The 17,325-nt window shown below is 43.0% G+C and overlaps 1 protein-coding gene across 4 annotated transcripts in view; it reads left to right on the forward strand.

Annotated features, from left to right (window-relative positions):
- The window catches only part of celf2 (cugbp, Elav-like family member 2), a 1,014,614-nt gene that overhangs the window by 471,465 nt on the left and 525,824 nt on the right, over positions 1-17,325 (forward strand). For all 4 annotated transcript variants that reach the window (XM_043714096.2, XM_043714095.2, XM_087999366.1 and 1 more), the window contains one exon: positions 1,742-1,777. Coding sequence is in view for 1 of the 4 variants with exons in the window: in XM_043714084.2 (XP_043570019.1) it covers positions 1,742-1,777 (36 nt within the window). In the remaining 3 variants the exon portion in view is untranslated. The remainder of the gene's footprint in view (positions 1-1,741; positions 1,778-17,325) is intronic.

The following is a 17,325-nucleotide window of genomic DNA, read 5'->3' on the forward strand; positions in this document are numbered from 1 at the left end:
AATGGGCAGATGAAATTCGAAATGAATAGATTTTATCAAAATAATACATTTTGATAAATGATAAGGAAAGGATGCGAGCTATGTAGTACAATAGTAAAAAAAGGTGCAGGGTGAGAGATCTAGGGTTGTTTTTATGAATTTTCAAAGGTGACCCAACAGGCTAACGAAGCAATCAACAAACCCTATGCAGTCCTGAGTACAAAAATCAGAATGTTATTTCCCATAGTACTGATTTTCATGCCTTGGCCATTTGTTTTATACACACTTCAATATTCCTAATGATCCTAATAAGTTGTACAATAATGTCTTCACTCTCTAGATACTACTAGAATAACCATTTTGGGTGCATTAGCAGGCAATGGCTGTTGCCATTGGAACGAAATCCTCATGCGAACGTGCCAACAATTTCAAACGGTTTAAACTTTTTACCTAAAAGTGTGCTTGTTGTAAGCGATCAAAGTCAGAAGATTGGATTCTGTTGCTAGCTTAGCAAGATTTTATTGAACTATTTGTTACAAAGTGGAGAAGAGTTGTGAAATGCATGTCTCAACATGATGACCCATGTTGAAAGGTCAGAGCAAGAACAGATGATAATTACGGCACTCAGGTGCTATGAGCTAAGGCTGTGTATGGTGTTGCACTGTAGGTCACCGCATTACTGGGATACACATTGCTGTATATTAACTTTTATTGACCTTGAATGGATGGACAAGCATTGGAGATGATTTCGAAGGCTCTACTGTCTCTGTGTGAAGCTAAAACATAGACAGAATCTGCCTCCATGTGTCACCTGCCTGCACCTTTTCCTTGCAGTGTGCAGCCCAGGCTGGTTGAAGCTATGGTATCCATTTGAGAGTGTGGCCCTCGAGAAGGTCACAGCACTCCTGGGTTAGAAAGCTGAGCAGGTTTCCTCTTCCCAATTAGTGGCTCCTGGCTGTGGAGGACTGGCTTGCATTCGGATACAGGGATGAGAATGTCAGTCCGACTCAATGGCTCATGATCGTTTCTGCATCTCCCCTGTTTAAGCCTTTAAGAATTCTTGCAAGTTTTAGTCAGATCACCTCTCATTCTTCTGAACTCCTACAGATCAGAAGCTCAGCCTCTTCAGTCTCTAAATAGGACAGTTGCATCCATCCCAGTGATTAGTTTAGTGGAACTCCATAACATTCCCTCTATGGCAAGTATATTCTTCCTTGAGTTGGGGCGGGGGGGTACTGGGGTATGGTGGCTGTGGCAAAGGTTCCACACAATTGAAGCAAGACATTTTGTACTCCTGTACTGAATCCTCTTGGGTTAAATTCCGCCATATTGCTCACCTTTCTAACTGCTTGTGGCATTGGCTTGTTACCATTCCATAACCTGGGGTTAAGAACACAGAGATCCCTTTGGGCACCATCAGAAGTCACATGACACCAGGTAATAGTCCAACAGGTTTATTTGAAATCACATCTGATGAAAGAAGAGCGTTTTGAAAGCTTGTGATTTCAAATAAACCTTTTGGACTATAACCTGGCGTCGTGTGACTTCTGACTTTGTCCACCCCAGAACACTGCCGACACCTTCACACCTTGTGGATATCAAAATGTCTCCAACACCATTTAAGAAATACTCTGCATCTCAGTTCCTCCCAGCAGACTGGATGACCCCCGACTTAGCGAGAGTTCGTGACATCATGAGAGAGAACTGAAAACTGACCGTGGGATTTTGCTCTTAATATTTATGCTTTCCTTCTCTTTTGCAGGCAGAGCAGCCCAGAGATAACTGGATCATTACAAAGGTAGGACACTGGTTCTGTGTTTCTCTGGCCGACAGACTGTTCCTTTTTTTCCAGCTTGGACTGGGAGTGAGAAAAAAGGTCACTCTCACATTTTGAGGCAGTGCTGCGCGTCTGTGTTAGATTGGAATAAAGGATTGATGTGCAGTTGGGAGGAAGCTTCTGTAGAACCGGCAAATTAGTTGATTTATTTTTTCCAGCTCAGAGGTCTTGTGCACCCCTGCTGATTTCCTCCATAATGCCTCTGAAGGTCACAAGATAAATACAGATGAAGAAAGCTATTCACTGTAACTCAGCTCATCCATGTAGAAAACATGGTCACATCCAACTGTCACTAAGTCACTTGCAATCTTCTTTTCATCCACCATCCTAGCTGAATGAATTAATTGCTCATTGTTTGCAGAATATTCTGATATTAGTCCTGAATTTGCTTTTTCTCAAATTAATTTTTGACCTTTCTTGGTTTATTTTGACACTCTTATCAGAACGGCAACTCACACTGATGTCGTGGCGTGAGCTAAAGAAACACTCTGAATCACCTCAGACAAAAAAAAAGTTGACGCTGCTGGATGAAAGTGATGGAAGGAGAGAGGGCGAGATGCTTGATTGAAGCAATGGGTTCTAAGGAGTGTCTGAAAGGGGAAGACAGGGTTGGATGGACAGGGAAGGTCCAAGTGAGTGTTCCGGAGTTGACCTAAGCAGCCGAAAACTTTGTCACCAATGGAAGAAATTTGATGGATGTGTGAGACAGAGCGGGAGGAGTGTAGAATTCTTGGAGGGTTGTGGAGCTGGAAAAGAGCTGTGGAGGAATTTGTACCTTTTTATGATGACTATTTTAAATTCAAGATTTCAGGGCCTGAGAGCAAATGTAAGTCCATAAAGACAGGAGTGATTGATAAGTGGAATTTGGTGAGGGATGTGATATGAACAGCAGCAATGTATTCTGAATTTCTTTTTGAGGTTTTGATATTCACAGGGTATTCCCTCAACAAATAAATGTAGTCTTTTCTGGTTAGGAATTGTATACTTATTGCATCCTTTTGAATAATACAGAAAGGCAATTGATATCCTCTAATCTGTTTTAATGCAAATAGTATCAGGAATAAGGGTGACAAACTCAGAGGAGAAAGTGAGGACCGCAGATGCTGGAGATCAGAGCTGAAAATGAGTTGCTGGAAAAGCGCAGCAGGTCAGGCAGCATCCAAGGAGCAGGAGAATCGACATTTCGGACATGAGCCTGAACCCTGAAGAAGGGCTCATGCCCGAAACGTCGACTCTCCTGCTCCTTGGATGCTGCCTGACCTGCTGCGCTTTTCCAGCAACACATTTTCAGCTCTGACAAACTCAGAGCATGGATCAGTACTTGGAACTATGATATTGTGGCCATTACGGATACTTGGATATCACAGGGACAGGAATGGTTGTTGGATGTTCCAGGGTTTAGATGTTTCAAAAGGAATGGTTTGGGGGAGATAAGAGGTAGGGGAGTGGCATTGCTAATCAGGGATAGTATCACAGCTGCAGAAAGGGAGGTTGTCAAGGAGGGTTTGTCTTACAGAGTCAGCATGGGTGGAAGTCAGAAACAGGAAAGGAGCAGTCACTTTATTGGGAGTTTTCTACAGCCTTCCCAATAGCAACAGAGACACAGAGGAGCAGATTGGGAGGCAGACTTTGGAAATGTGTAAAAATAACAGGGTTGTTGTCATGGCTGATTTTAAGTTTCCTAATTGATTGGAGCCTTCTTAGTCCAAATAGTTTGGATGGAGTAGTTTTGTCAAGTACATCCAGGAAGGAATCTTGGCTCAATATGTAGATAGGCCAACTAGAGGGGAGGCTATATTGGATTTGGCGAACCAGGCCAGGTGTCAGATCTCTCGGTGGGAGAGCATTTCAGTGACAGTGATCACAACTCACTGACCTTTACTATAGTCATGAGAGGGATAGGAGGCATGGGAAAGCATTTAATTGAGGGAGGGGGAATTACAATGCTATTAAACAGGAACTGGAGCTCCTAAATAGGGAATGGATATTCTCAGGAAAATGCATGACAGAAATGTGGAGGTTGTTTAGGAAGCACTTGCTAATCATGCTGGATAGGTTTGTTCCACTGAGACAAGGAAGGGATGGTTAGGGTTAGGGTTAGAGTGAGGGTGAAGGTTGGGTTAGGGTTATGTGATGGAACCTTGGGTGACAAGGGATGTGGAACATCTAGTCAAGAGCAAGAAGGAATCTTGATTAAGGTTGAGGAGGCAAGGATCAGACAGGGCTCTAGACGGTCACAAGCTAGCCAGGAAGGAACTGAAGAATGGACTTAAGAGAGCTAGACAGGGGCATAAAGAACTTTAGTGGGTAGGATTAAGGAAAACCCTGAGGCATTCTACACTTACATGAAGAACAAGAGAACGGCCAGAGTGAGGACAGGGCTGATCGGGGATAGTGGAGGGAACTTGTGCCTGGAGGCCTTAATGAATACTTTGCTTCAGTATTCACTACTGAGAGGGACTTTGCCATTTGTGAGGACAACATGAAATGTGCTGATATGCTTGGACAGGTTGATGTTAAGAAGGAGAATGTGCTGAAAATATTGAAAAACAAAAGGATAGATAAGTCCCCGGGCCAGACAGGATATACCCAAGGTTACGACAGGAAGTGAGTGAAGAGATTGCACCTTTGGTGATCTTTGCATCCTCACTGTCCACTGGAGTAGTATCAGATGATTGAAGGGTGGCAAATGTTATTACCCTGTTCAAGAAAGGGCATAGAGATAATCATGGGAATTATAGACCAGTCCGTCTTATCTCTGTGGTGGGCAAATTATTGGACAGGATTCTGAGAGATAGGATTTCTGATTACTTGGAAAACCATGCTTTGATTAGAGATAGGCAGCATGGCTTTGTGAGAGGCAGATCATGTCTCACAAGCCTTATTGAGTTATTTGAGGATGTAACCAAACACATTAATGAAGGTAGAGCAGTGGATGTGGTGTACATGGATTTTAGCAACGTGTTTGATAAGGTTCCCCATGGTATGCTCATTTAGAAAATAAGGAGATAAGGGGAAATTTAGCTGTCTGACACAGAATTGGCTGGCCCATAGAAGACAGAGAGTACTAGTAGATGGAAAATATTCAACCTGGAGCTCAGTGACCAGTGGTGGTCCACAGGGATCAATTCTGGGACTTCTGCTCTTTGTGATTTTCATAAATGACTTGGATGAGGAAGTGGAAGGATGGGTTAGTAAGTTTGCCAATGAAACAAAGGCAGGTGGAGTGGTAGATAGTGTGGAGGGCTGTTGTAGTTTGCAAAAGACATTGACAGGATGCAGAACTGGGCTGATAAGTGGCAGATGGAGTTCAACCTGGAAAAGTGTAAAGCAATTCATTTTGAAAGGTTGAATTTGAATACAGAATGCAGGGTTAAAGGCAGGATTCTTTGTACTGTGGAGGGATAGAGGGATCTTAGGTCCGTGTATTTTGGTCCCTCATAGCTGCCACCCAAGTTGATAAGGCTGTTAAGAAGGTGTGCGATATGTTGGCTTTCATTAGCAGGGGGATTGAGTTTAAGAGCCATGAGGTTATGCTGCAGCTGTATAGAGTCCTAGTTAGACCACACTTGGAATATTGTGTTCAGTTCTGGTCGCCTCATTATAGATGGATGTGGAAGCTTTCGAGAGAGAGAGAGCAGGGAATAACCAGGATGCTGCCTGAACTGGAGGGCATGTCTTATAAAAAAAAGGTTGAGTGAGCGAAGGCTTTTCTCATTGGAGTGAAGAAGGGTGAGAGGTGACTTGATAGAGGTGTACAAGATGATGAGAGGCATTGGTAGAGTGAACAGTCAGAGACTTTTTTTTCCCCAGGGCAGAAGTGGCTATCACAAGGGGCGTAAATTTAAGGTAATTGGAGAAGAGTTCAAGGGAGATGTCAGAGTGTGTGTGTGTGTGTGTGTGTGTGTGTGTGTGTGTGTGTGTGTGTGTGTGTGTGTGTGTGTGTGTGTGCAATGCACTACCAGCTACCACATGGATGATATCAAATTGAAGACTATCACGCTTGCTTCCAATGGAGCAGATATCACCAAATTGAATAGCAACTCCCAGAAATGTAATCCTGCACATAAAAGTTAATTTTACAAATCTATCATTATGAAAATACTTGACTGCATATTGTTCATGTGAAAATACTTTGATTTCCCACTTGTTTGAGAATCAAATTAAAAGGTGAAGGAACAAGAAATGTTGGTGCTGTATTGGCTTTATTTTAGAAAAGATATCAGTCTCAAGACATGGGCACCATTGGCAAGACTGTTGCTAGGCCCTGGTATCCCTTAAAGAAATGTTTTGAATCACTTCAGACAAAAAAAAATGACACTGCTGTGTGACGTGAAGTTAGGAGAGAGGACAAGATGCTTGTTTGAAGCGATGGGTGCGTCACCAAGAATGGCCATTTGATGTTCAAGTCAGGAATCGCCAATAATCTTTCCGTAATCTATCCTCCTACTTTGGTCCCGGTGGAGATCACTGTTCTAAGAGAAAATGCTGATGTTTGAGGGGTGGAACATAACAAATTCCCTTCCCCAGCTTCCTGCTGCATGAGGCCGCAAATCAAAGACTTGTGCTGTTATGGTGGGGGGGAAGTCCTGAGCAGTTGGTAGTAATTTAGTCACTTGTGCCAAAACTGGTGATTTAGCTGCTTCGTGGATATGATGTCATATGGCAATGTCAGCTAATGGCCTCGGAGGATGATCCCCACAATTATAGACCAAATTATTGACGGAAATTCCTACAGGACCCATAATTGAATTTTATGGGCTCCATGAAAACTGGCATCAGGTACAAAGCTGGGGACCGGGAGTATTGAATCTAAAATGCATGCTTTAATATTCCAAACTATCCCAAGTGATCTTTTTATTGGAAAATCAGATGTTTTGTCTCCCGCACAAGTCAAGATGCAGGATTCCCCCTCTTCAGCTGTGGGAGTTGTAGACCTTGGAGCACATTTTAACCAGAAAGGCAAGCCAACAAAGAGCAGTACAGGGATGGCAGGAGTCCAGAGGCAGGGCTATTTCTGTGTTTGAGTGTCATTAATGAACAGAGCATTGTGTACTTGTCATCAGCAGGAGTCCATCAAAGAGTAAGCAACCTTAGAGAGCCATTGCTTCATAAAGGATTATCTCATTGAACTAAAACACTTTGGCTCTGAGAATAAGAATAACAAACAATCCTATTGTTTACATCCCTTCAAAGGAGGATGAAAGCTTTTCTCTTTTTTTTAAAAAGACACATTAGCAAATTCATCATGAACAGATTTCTGCGGAAATCTCACTCCATAAATAGTCCATGAGCCCATCAAGTCAGCTCTGCCATTTGATCATGCTGATATCTTTCTCAACCCCATTTCTCCTGCCTTCTCCCTGTAACTTTTGATCCCCTTACTAATCTATCTTTGTCTCAAATACACCGAATGACTTGGCCTCCACAGCTGTCTGTGGCAATGATCTCCACAAATTCTCAAACCTGTGGCTGAAGAAATTCTTCCTCATCTCAGTTCTAAGGTGTCATCCCTTCACTACAGGGCTGTGCCCTCAGGCCATGGTCTCTCCTACTGGTGGAAACATTTTCTCCCCATCCACTCTAATCAGGCCTCTCAGTATTCACTAAGTTTTAATGACACCATCAAGTACAGCCCCAGAGTCCTCAACCACTCCTCTTATGGCAAACCCTTCAATCCTGTGATCGTTCTTATTAACCTCCTGTAGACCCCCTCCAACACCAGCAAATCCTTCCTTAGGTATGAGGCTCAAAATTGCTCACAATATTCCAAATGCGGTCTGACCAGAGCCTTCGACAGCTTCAGCAGTACATCCCTGCTGTGGTATTCTAGCTGTCTTGAAATTGATGCTGACATTGCATAGAACAGAGAACAATGCAGCGCTTTTCAGGCCCTTTGGCCCTCGATGTTGCAGCGACCTGTGAACTAATCTAAGCCCCTCTCCCTACACTATCCCATCATCATTCATGTGCTTATCCAAGGATTGTTTAAATCTCCCTAATGTGGCTGAGTTAACTACATTGGCAGGTAGGGCACTCCACGCCCTTACCACTCTCTGAGTGAGTAAAGAACCTGCCTCTGACATCTGTCTTAAATCTATTGCCCCTCAATTTGTAGTTATGTCCCCTCGTACATGCTGACATCATCATCCTAGGAAAAAGACTCTCACTATCTACCCTATCTAATCCTCTGATCATCTTGAATGTCTCTGTCAAATCCCCTCTTAGCCTTTTTTTCTCCAATGAGAACAGACCCCGTCCCTCAGCAGTTCCTCATAAGACCTTCGTTCCAAACCAGACAACATCCTGGTAAATCTCCTCTGCACCTTTTCCAAAGCTTCCACATCCTTGCTGTAATGGGACGACCAAAACTGTACACAATATCCCAAGTGCAGCTGCACCAGCGTTTTATATAGTTGCAGCGTGACGATACAGCTCTGGAACTCAATCCCTCTACCAATGAAACCTAACGCACCGTATGCCTTCTTAACAGCATTATCAACCTGGATGGTAAATTTCAGGGGTCTATGCACATGGACTCCACGAACCCTCTGCACATCCACACTACCAAGAATCTTTCCATTGACCCAGTACTCTGCCTTCCTGTTATTCTTGCCAAAGTGAATCACCTCACATTTAGCTGCATTGAACTCCATTTGCCATTTTTCAGCTCAATGCTGCGGTTTATCCAAGTCCCCCTGCAACCTGCAGCATTCTTCCAAACCGTCCACTATTCCACCGACTTTAGTGTCATCTGCAAACTTACTAACCCATTCGCCTGCGTCCAAGTTATTTATAAAAATGACAAGCAGCAGTGGTCCCAAAACAGATCCTTGTGGCACACCATGAATAACCAGACTCCAGGCTGAATATTTTCCATCAACCACCACTCGCTGCCTTCTTCCAGAAAGCCAGTTTCTAATCCAAACTGCTAAATCACCCTCAATCCCATGCCTCTGCATTTCTTCCAACAGCCTACCATGTGGAACATTATCAAAGGCTTTACTGAAGTCCATGTACACCACCTGATGAAGGGCTTTTGCCTGATACGTCAATTTTACTGCTCTTTGGATGCTGCCTGAACTGCTGTGCTTTTCCAGCACCACTAATCCAGAATCTGGTTTCCAGCATCTGCAGTCATTGTTTTTACCTCCATGTACAGCACGTCAACTTCCCTACCCTCATCCACATTCTTAGTGAGACATGACCTGCCCTTGACGAAACCATGTAGACTATCTGCAATCAAATTGTTGCTTGCTAGATGATTACAAATCCTATCTCTTATAATCTTTTTCCTACAACAGAAGTAAGGCTCACTGGTCTATAATTACCTGGGTCATCTCTACTGCCCTTCTTGAACAAGCGCACAACATTTGCAATCCTCCAGTCCTCTGGTACTAAACTTATAGACAATGAGGACTCAAAGATCAAGGCCAAAGGATCCACCATCTCTTCCCTAGCTTCCCAGATAAATGCCATTTAGCCCAAGGGACTTGTCTACTTTCACTCCTTCTAGAATTGATAACACCTCCTCCTTACTAACCTCAATCCTTTCTAGTCTAATATCCCGTATCTCATTCTTCTCCACCAATCACCGGCTGCCATCCTGAAAAAGGCTCCTTTATCCCCACTCTCTATCTTCTGCCAGTCAGCCAATCCTCTACCCATGCCAGTACCTTGCTCCTAGCACCATGGGTTCTTATCTTGTTTAGCAGCTTTCTGAAGGGCCTTGTAGAAATCTAGATAAATCACATCCACTGGCTCTCCTTTGTCTAAATTGCTCACTCAGGTTTGACTGTCAGCCTTGACAGACCCTCATGAGGTCAACACCTCCCTTGTAAAGCCCCACAGGGAGTAGCATGAAATGACTATGAGAGGCATTTTGTGACTTAAGATATCTGAGTTCACAATTTGCTGTCAATCAGGATAAACCATCCAATATCATGAGGTTAACGTACAGCTGTTACAATGAAGAATCACAGTTAAAAGATCTGTTGTTTGATGGCATTGACCAATACTGAGATACCCAGTCATATAGGAATGGAAGGAGGGTGTTCAGCCCCTCTGATTTGTCTCTCAACTTTATTGACCTGCCTCTTTATCCTTAGATTACTGAGGTAAAAACATCAAAGTGTCATCTTGGCAGGAAGTGATGTCACCGTAATCACATGGAAGCATTCAAATCCAAGATGATCAAAGCACAAATTCTGAAGTATTGCAGATGCCAAGCAGCATATATGGAGAGGAAAAGTTCACATTTTGGGCAGTTGACTTTTCACCTGAATCAATGCGAAACGTTTTCTGTATTTTCTGTTTTTATGTCCAAACGTCACAGCAGTATAAGTTTCTTTCTGTATAATTGAAAATCCTAGCTCCAGTTACCCAGGGGAAAGAATGCAGAGTCAGGCACTGATGCTGCCAGACCTGCTGAGTTTCTCTAGCAATATTAGTTTGTGTTTCAGATCTCCAGCATTATAGTTCTTAGTTTTTCGTTTGGGAACCTGGCTTCTGTTTGGTCGTGAACAATACATATAACAGAGATTGGAAATGAAAGATTGTGAAGACGAGAAACCTTAACCAAGAAAGAACATTGTGGAGTGAGGATAACCTACAGTATGATTATTGGTCAGGATTATACTTTGAAGACTTCCTGTGTGGGGATGATTTGAGAGGTGTTGACTAACAAACTGATATTCTAGTTCTGCTACATTATCCTGGATTAGATTCAATCCACGATACTGCAGGCAGGTTACAACATAAATTAGCCTTAAAGGAAAAGCAGTGTGAATTTACCAGAACGATATGTTGATTCATTAAGCTGGAGGAAAGGTTTAAAATAAATTTAATTAATTTAAGGCTAAGTTTGTATTCCTTGGAAGTTGAGAAGGTGTTTTTGTTAGGAGTATTCAAGATGTTAAGGGAACTAGATTCTAGGACAAGGAGGCATGGTGAAAACCATAAAAGGTCACTGGATCCGAAACGTTAACTCTGATTTCTCTGCTGCCAGACCTGCTGAGCTTTTCCAGCAATTTCTGTGTTTATTTGTGGTCAAAACCAGACTTTGTCAGGAGTGAAATTAGGAAACGCATCACGTCACAATGATTGGAAGCATTTGTAAATCTGTTGTGCAAATGGTATCCCAACAATGATTAATGTTAAAACTCTGACGAATTGAATTTGCTGACCTTTCTGTTGAGAGATATTGGTGAGGGTGGGTATGTGGAGTCCTGGTTTGTGGATCAGCCAGGAGCTAAGTAAGTAGCGAAATAGGCCCAAGGTGCTTTCTCCTGTTTCAATGTACCTGGGGTCTGCACCTCAACAAAAGCTGTCGGGATTGGGAGCAGATGAAGTTGTGGGGACACAGAATAAACTACTTTGACATTGTCAGTGCGTAAAGGATACATTTATTAATCTCTGCTTGCGGGGGAAGTAAACATCTCAGTTCCATATGCTACAACACTTGCACATTCTGTCAAGTTTGTCAGTAGTAAGCAAAGCTAAGAGGGATTCTTGTCTGTGTTTTTTTTTAAAACTAGATTAGCAGAGCTCTCAGTAATTCAGGGCTGATTAGCGGTTGATTGATTTTAATCAACAATTATTTTTCTTTGTAGTAATTTAGGCAGATGTTGCTGAGCTCATTGCTTGGTTGCTGTTTGGAATCCTTAAGAACTGTGCTGGAATGCAGCCATTTTGGGAAACAGTTGAGTAATAGTTAAACAGTGACGGTTACTCAAAGCCTTGGGCAGAGTTCTTTTTGGGTTTAGCAGCATCGTCATGAACTATAACATAAGTGTCCAATGTTCTCACGTAACCAAATGTGCACGATACCAAGTCGTTTTGCTCAGCAGTTCCCACTGTGCATCCCCATGAGTCTAAGAATAAAGTAAGATATAACATGTTTGTTTGTCTAAGTGCTCCTCATCTGCAGATATAATTATTAGAAATAAATAACTGGACTGGGAAAATATATCGGTCTATTTTTGGACTGTGGATTTTTCTCCCTGTCAATTTACATTGTTTTTATTAAAAGGGAAACAAAGTGAAAGGTCATTATTGGAAACTCCAGATGTTTGTACAACAGAGGGATAAAGCCACCAGCTGTTTGGATGTTGTCAGCAACAACTTACCTTTCCATACCATCTTTAATATCGGAAATCATCCCAGGACACTTCACAGAACCATTAACAATCAAAATTTGATGTTAAGTCACTGCAGGCAGGCACTTCAGACAGGAGGTAACAAGTTGTTTAAAGGGATAGGGTAAAGGAGCATCTTAAAGGGGGAGAGGGAGATGGTGAGACTCAGAAAATTCCAGAACTTAAATCTTGGCTATCTGAAACAGTCTCACCAAGGATCTACACAATTTCAGCAGGATATCTTTACTCTTGTACTCAAATCCCCTTACAGTGAAGCACAGCATAAAATATGCCTTCCTAATTGTTTAATGCAAGTTAGCTTTTTAGACTCATGAACAAAGGAACTCTGAAAACAAAGCCATGTTGTGGTGTTCGTGTCACTAGAGGACACTGGTTTGAATCTTACTGTGGCAGATGGTGAAATTTGAATTTAGTTTTAAAAATCTGGAATTTAAAAATAAGGTGGGTCTCATGACAACCATGTGACCACTGTTAATTTTCATATATACTCGTCTGGTTCCATAAAGCCTTAAGGGAAGGAATCTGCCATCCTTACCTGGTCTGGCCTACATGTGAGTCCAGACCCACAGCAATGTGGTTGACTCTTCCCTGCTCTCCAGGCAGTTAGGAATGGACAATAAATGCTGGCCTAGCCAGTAACATCCACATTTCACCAATTAATAATAAAACATGCCCCTTGGGAAAACGTTGTTCAAACGTCTGAAAACTGAAAACTAAAAATGCTAGCAAGCACAGCGGGTCAGGCAGCATCCGTGGAGAGAAAGCAAGCTAACATTTTGAATCTATACTTGAAACATGAGCTTGCTTTGTCTCCCTGGGCACTGACTGACCCGCTGTGATCTCCAGCATTTTTTTGTTTTTGGTTCAGTTTCCAGCATTTGCAGTAATTTGCTCCTATGTTGTTCAAACTTCTCCTTAATTTTGGAATACTGTTTGTTTTCACGAAAGCAGTTATCTTCACAGTTAGTCACATGATTGTGATTTCAGTGTATTTTATTATCTTTTATTTTAGGTTTTTGAATTTTGAACTAGCGGCAAATGGGATGTTTCTGTGTATCTGAACACAGAACATAGAACAAGACAGTACAGAACAGGCCCTTCGGCCCACGATGTTGTGCCGAACATTTGTCCTAGCTTAAGCACCTATCCATGTACCTATCCAATTGCTGCTTAAAGGTCACAAATGATTCTGACTCCGCCACTCCCACAGGCAGTGCATTCCATGCCCCCACCACTCTCTGGGTAAAGAACCTACCCCTGACATCCCCCCTATACCTTCCACCCTTCACCTTAAATTTATGTCCTCTTGTAACATTCTGTTGTACCCGGGGAAAAAGTCTCTGACTGTCTACTCTATCTATTCCCCTGATCATCTTATAAACCTCTTATCAAGTCACCCCTTATCCTTCGCCGTTCCAATGAGAAAAGGCCTAGCACTCTCAACCTATCCTCGTACGACCTATTCTCCATTCCATGCAACATCCTGGTAAATCTCCTCTGCACCCACTCCAAAGCTTCCACATCTTTACTAAAGTGAGGCGACCAGAACTGCGCACAGTACTCCAAATGTGGCCTTACCAAGGTCCTATACAGCTGCAATATCACCTCACGACTCTTGAATTCAATCTCTCTGCTAATGAACGCTAATACACCATAGGCCTTCTTACAAGCTCTATCCACCTGAGTGGCAACTTTCAAAGATCTATGAACATAGACCCCAAGATCCCTCTGCTCCTCCACCTTACTAAGAGCCCTACCGTTAACCCTGTATTCCGCATTCTTATTTGTCCCTTCAAAATGGACAACCTCACACTTGACAGGGTTGAACTCCATCTGCCACTCCTCAGCCCAGCTCTGCATCATATCTAAGTCCCTTTGCAGCCGACAACAGCCCTCCTCACTATCCACAACTCCACCAATCTTCGTATCATCTGCAAATTTACTGACCCACCCTTCCACTCCCTCTTCCAAATCATTAATAAAAATTACAAACAGCAGAGGACCCAGAACTGATCCCTGTGGAACTCCACTTGTAACTGGGCTCCAGGCTGAATATTTACCATCTACCACCACTCTCTGACTTCGACCGGTTAGCCAGTTCTCTATCCAACTGGCCAAACTTCCCACAATCCCACCATGGGGAACCTTATCAAATGCCTTACTAAAATCCATGTACACTACATCCACTGCTCTACCCTCATCCACATGCTTGGTCACCTCCTCAAAGAATTCAATAAGACTTGTAAGGCAAGACCTACCCCTCACAAATCCGTGCTGGCTGTCCCTAATCAAGCAGTGTCTTTCCAGATACTCATAAATCCTATCCCTCAGTACCCTTTCCATTACATTGCCTACCACCGAAGTAAGACTAACTGGCCTGTAATTCCCAGGGTTATCCCTATTTCCTTTTTTGAATAGGGGCACAACATTCGCCACTCTCCGGTCCCCTGGCACCACCACCATTGACAGTGAAGACGAAAAGATCATTGCCAACGGTTCTGCAATTTCCTCTCTTGCTTCCCACATAATCCTAGGATACATCCCATCAGGCCCAGGGGACTTGTCTATCCTCAAGTTTTTCAAAATGCCCAACACATCTTCCTTTCTAACAAGTATCTCCTCTAGCTTACCAGTCCGTTTCAACAATACGGTCCCTCTCATTTGTAAATACTGAAGAAAAGTACTCATTCAAGACCTCTCCTATCTCTTCCAACTCAATACACGGTCTCCACTACTGTCCTTGATCGGACCTACCCTTGTTCTCGTAATTCTCATGTTTCTCACATACGCATAAAAGGCCTTTGGGTTATCCTTGATCCTACCCGCCAAAGATTTTTCATGCCCTCTCTTAGCTCTCCAAATCCCTTTCTTCAGCTCCCTCCTGGCTATCCTGTATCCCTCCAACGCTCTGTCTGAACCTTGTTTCCTCAACCTTATGTAAGCCTCCTTCTTCCTCCTTACAAGACATTCAACCTCCCTCGTCAACCAAGGTTCCCTCACACGACCATCTCTTTCCTGCCTGACAGGTACATACATATCAAGGACACATCGTATCTGTTCCTTGAAAAGGTTCCACATTTCAACGATATCCTTCCCTGACAGCCTGTGCTCCCAATTTATGCTCCTCAGATCCTGTCTTGCAGCATCGTATTTACCCTTCCCCCAATTGTAAAACCTGCCCTGTTGCACGCACCTATCTCTCTCCATAACCAAGGTGAAAGTCACAGAATTGTGGTCACCATCACCAAAATGCTCACCCACTAACAAGCCCATCACTTGTCCCAGTTCGTTATCAAGTATCAAATCCAATATGGCCTCCCCTCTGGTCGGATACTGAGTTAGAAAAGCTTCCTGGACACACTGCACAAACACCGCCCCGTCCAATCTACTTGATCTAAAGAGCTTCCAATCAATATTTGGGAAGTTGAAATCGCCCATGACTACTACCCTATGGCTTCTGCACTTTTTCAAAATCTGTTTCCCAATCTGTTTCTCCACATCTCTGCTGCTATTGGGGGGCCTCTAGTAAACACCCAACAAGGTGACTGGCTCCTTTCCTATTTCTGGCTTCAGCCCATACTATCTTCAAAGGCAGATCCCCCTTGAACTGCCTTGCTACAGCCGTTATACCATTTCTAATTAGCAATGCCACTCCCCTCCTTTTTTTACCACCCCCCCTAATCTTACTGAAACATCTGTAACCAGGAAGGGGTTTAATGATTTACTTTCTAAGTATTTTTGTAGCCATGGTGATTTGTTTTAAAATACAATATTAGAGAGTGACAATAGACAATAGACAATAGGTGCAGGAGTAGGCCATTCTGCCCTTCGAGCCTGCACCACCATTTAATATGATCATGGCTGATCATCCTTAATCAGTATCCTGTTCCTGCCTTACCTCCATAACCCTTGATTCCACAATCCTTGAGAGCTCTATCCAACTCTTTCTTAAATGAATCCAGAGACTGGGCCTCCACTGCCCTCCGGGGCAGAGCATTCCACACAGCCACCACTCTATGGGTGAAGAAGTTTCTCTTCATTTCTATCCTAAATGGTCTACCCCGTATTTTTAAGCTGTGTCCTCTGGTTCGGCACTCACCCATCAGCGGAAACCTGTTTCCTGCCTCCAGAGTGTCCAATCCTTTAATAATCTTAAATGTCTCAATCAGATCCCCTCTCAGTCTTCTAAACTCAAGGGTATACAAGCCCAGTCGCTCCAGTCTTTCAGTGTAAGGTAATCCCACCATTCCAGGAATTGACCTCGTGAACCTACGCTGCACTCACTCAATAGCCAGAATGTCTTTCCTCAAATTTGGAGACCAGAATTGCACACAGTACTCCAGGTGTGCTCTCACTAGGGCCCTGTACAGCTGCAGAAGAACCTCTTTGCTTCTATACTCAATCCCTCTTGTTATGAAGGCCAGCATGCTATTAGCCTTCTTCACTACCTGCTGTACCTGCATGCTTACCTTCATTGACTGGTGTAAAAGAACACCCAGATCTCTCTGTATTGCCCCTTTACCTAAATTGATTCCATTTAGGTAATAATCTGTCTTCCTGTTCTTGCCACCAAAGTGGATAACCATACATTTATCCACATTAAACTGCATCTGCCATGCATCTGCCCACTCACCTAACTTGTCCAGGTCACCCCTAACATCCTCATCACATTTCACCCTGCCACCCAGCATAGTGTCATCAGCAAATTTGCTAATGTTATTACTAATACCATCTTCTATATCATTAACATATATTATAAAAAGCTGCGGTACCCCACTGGTCACTGCCTGCCATTCCGAAATGGAGCTGTTTATCACTACTCTTTGTTTCCTATCAGCCAACCAACTTTCAATCCAAGTTAGTACTTTGCCCCCAATATCATGCGCCCTAATTTTGCTCACTAACCTCCTATGTGGGACTTTATCAAAAGCTTTCTGAAAGTCCAGGTACACTACATCTATTAGATCACCCTTGTCCATCTTCAGAGTGATTTCCTGGAAAGTAAAGGGGCTTTGCGTTCATTGACAGAATGAAATAAGTAGATAGTGTAGTCCATTAGGGCTTTGCATCGAAGTTGTTTGTTTTGGGCTTATGAGAAACACCCATTGCTTGAAAAAAATCTCTTTGACTTTCAGTTTGGCAGTTTTGTAAAGTTTTGATGAAAGCTAAATGTGTAAGGCAATTGCTTCTGAAGTAGTTTAGGATTGTTAAAGAGCTTACCTTAGTGTAAGGACGTTGACTTTGAAAGTTTTAGACCAGACGTGCTTACTTAAAACCGTGAAGAGATCACATGACACTGAGAAAGTCTAAGCTCAGCAGTATGAAGGGTCCAGGAAGAGGCAATTAGTTTAT

This window comes from Chiloscyllium plagiosum, unplaced genomic scaffold (assembly GCF_037043375.1).
Source record: "Chiloscyllium plagiosum isolate Xiang-an unplaced genomic scaffold, Cpla_swu_hap1 HiC_scaffold_23, whole genome shotgun sequence".
NCBI classification, from domain to species: domain Eukaryota; kingdom Metazoa; phylum Chordata; class Chondrichthyes; order Orectolobiformes; family Hemiscylliidae; genus Chiloscyllium; species Chiloscyllium plagiosum.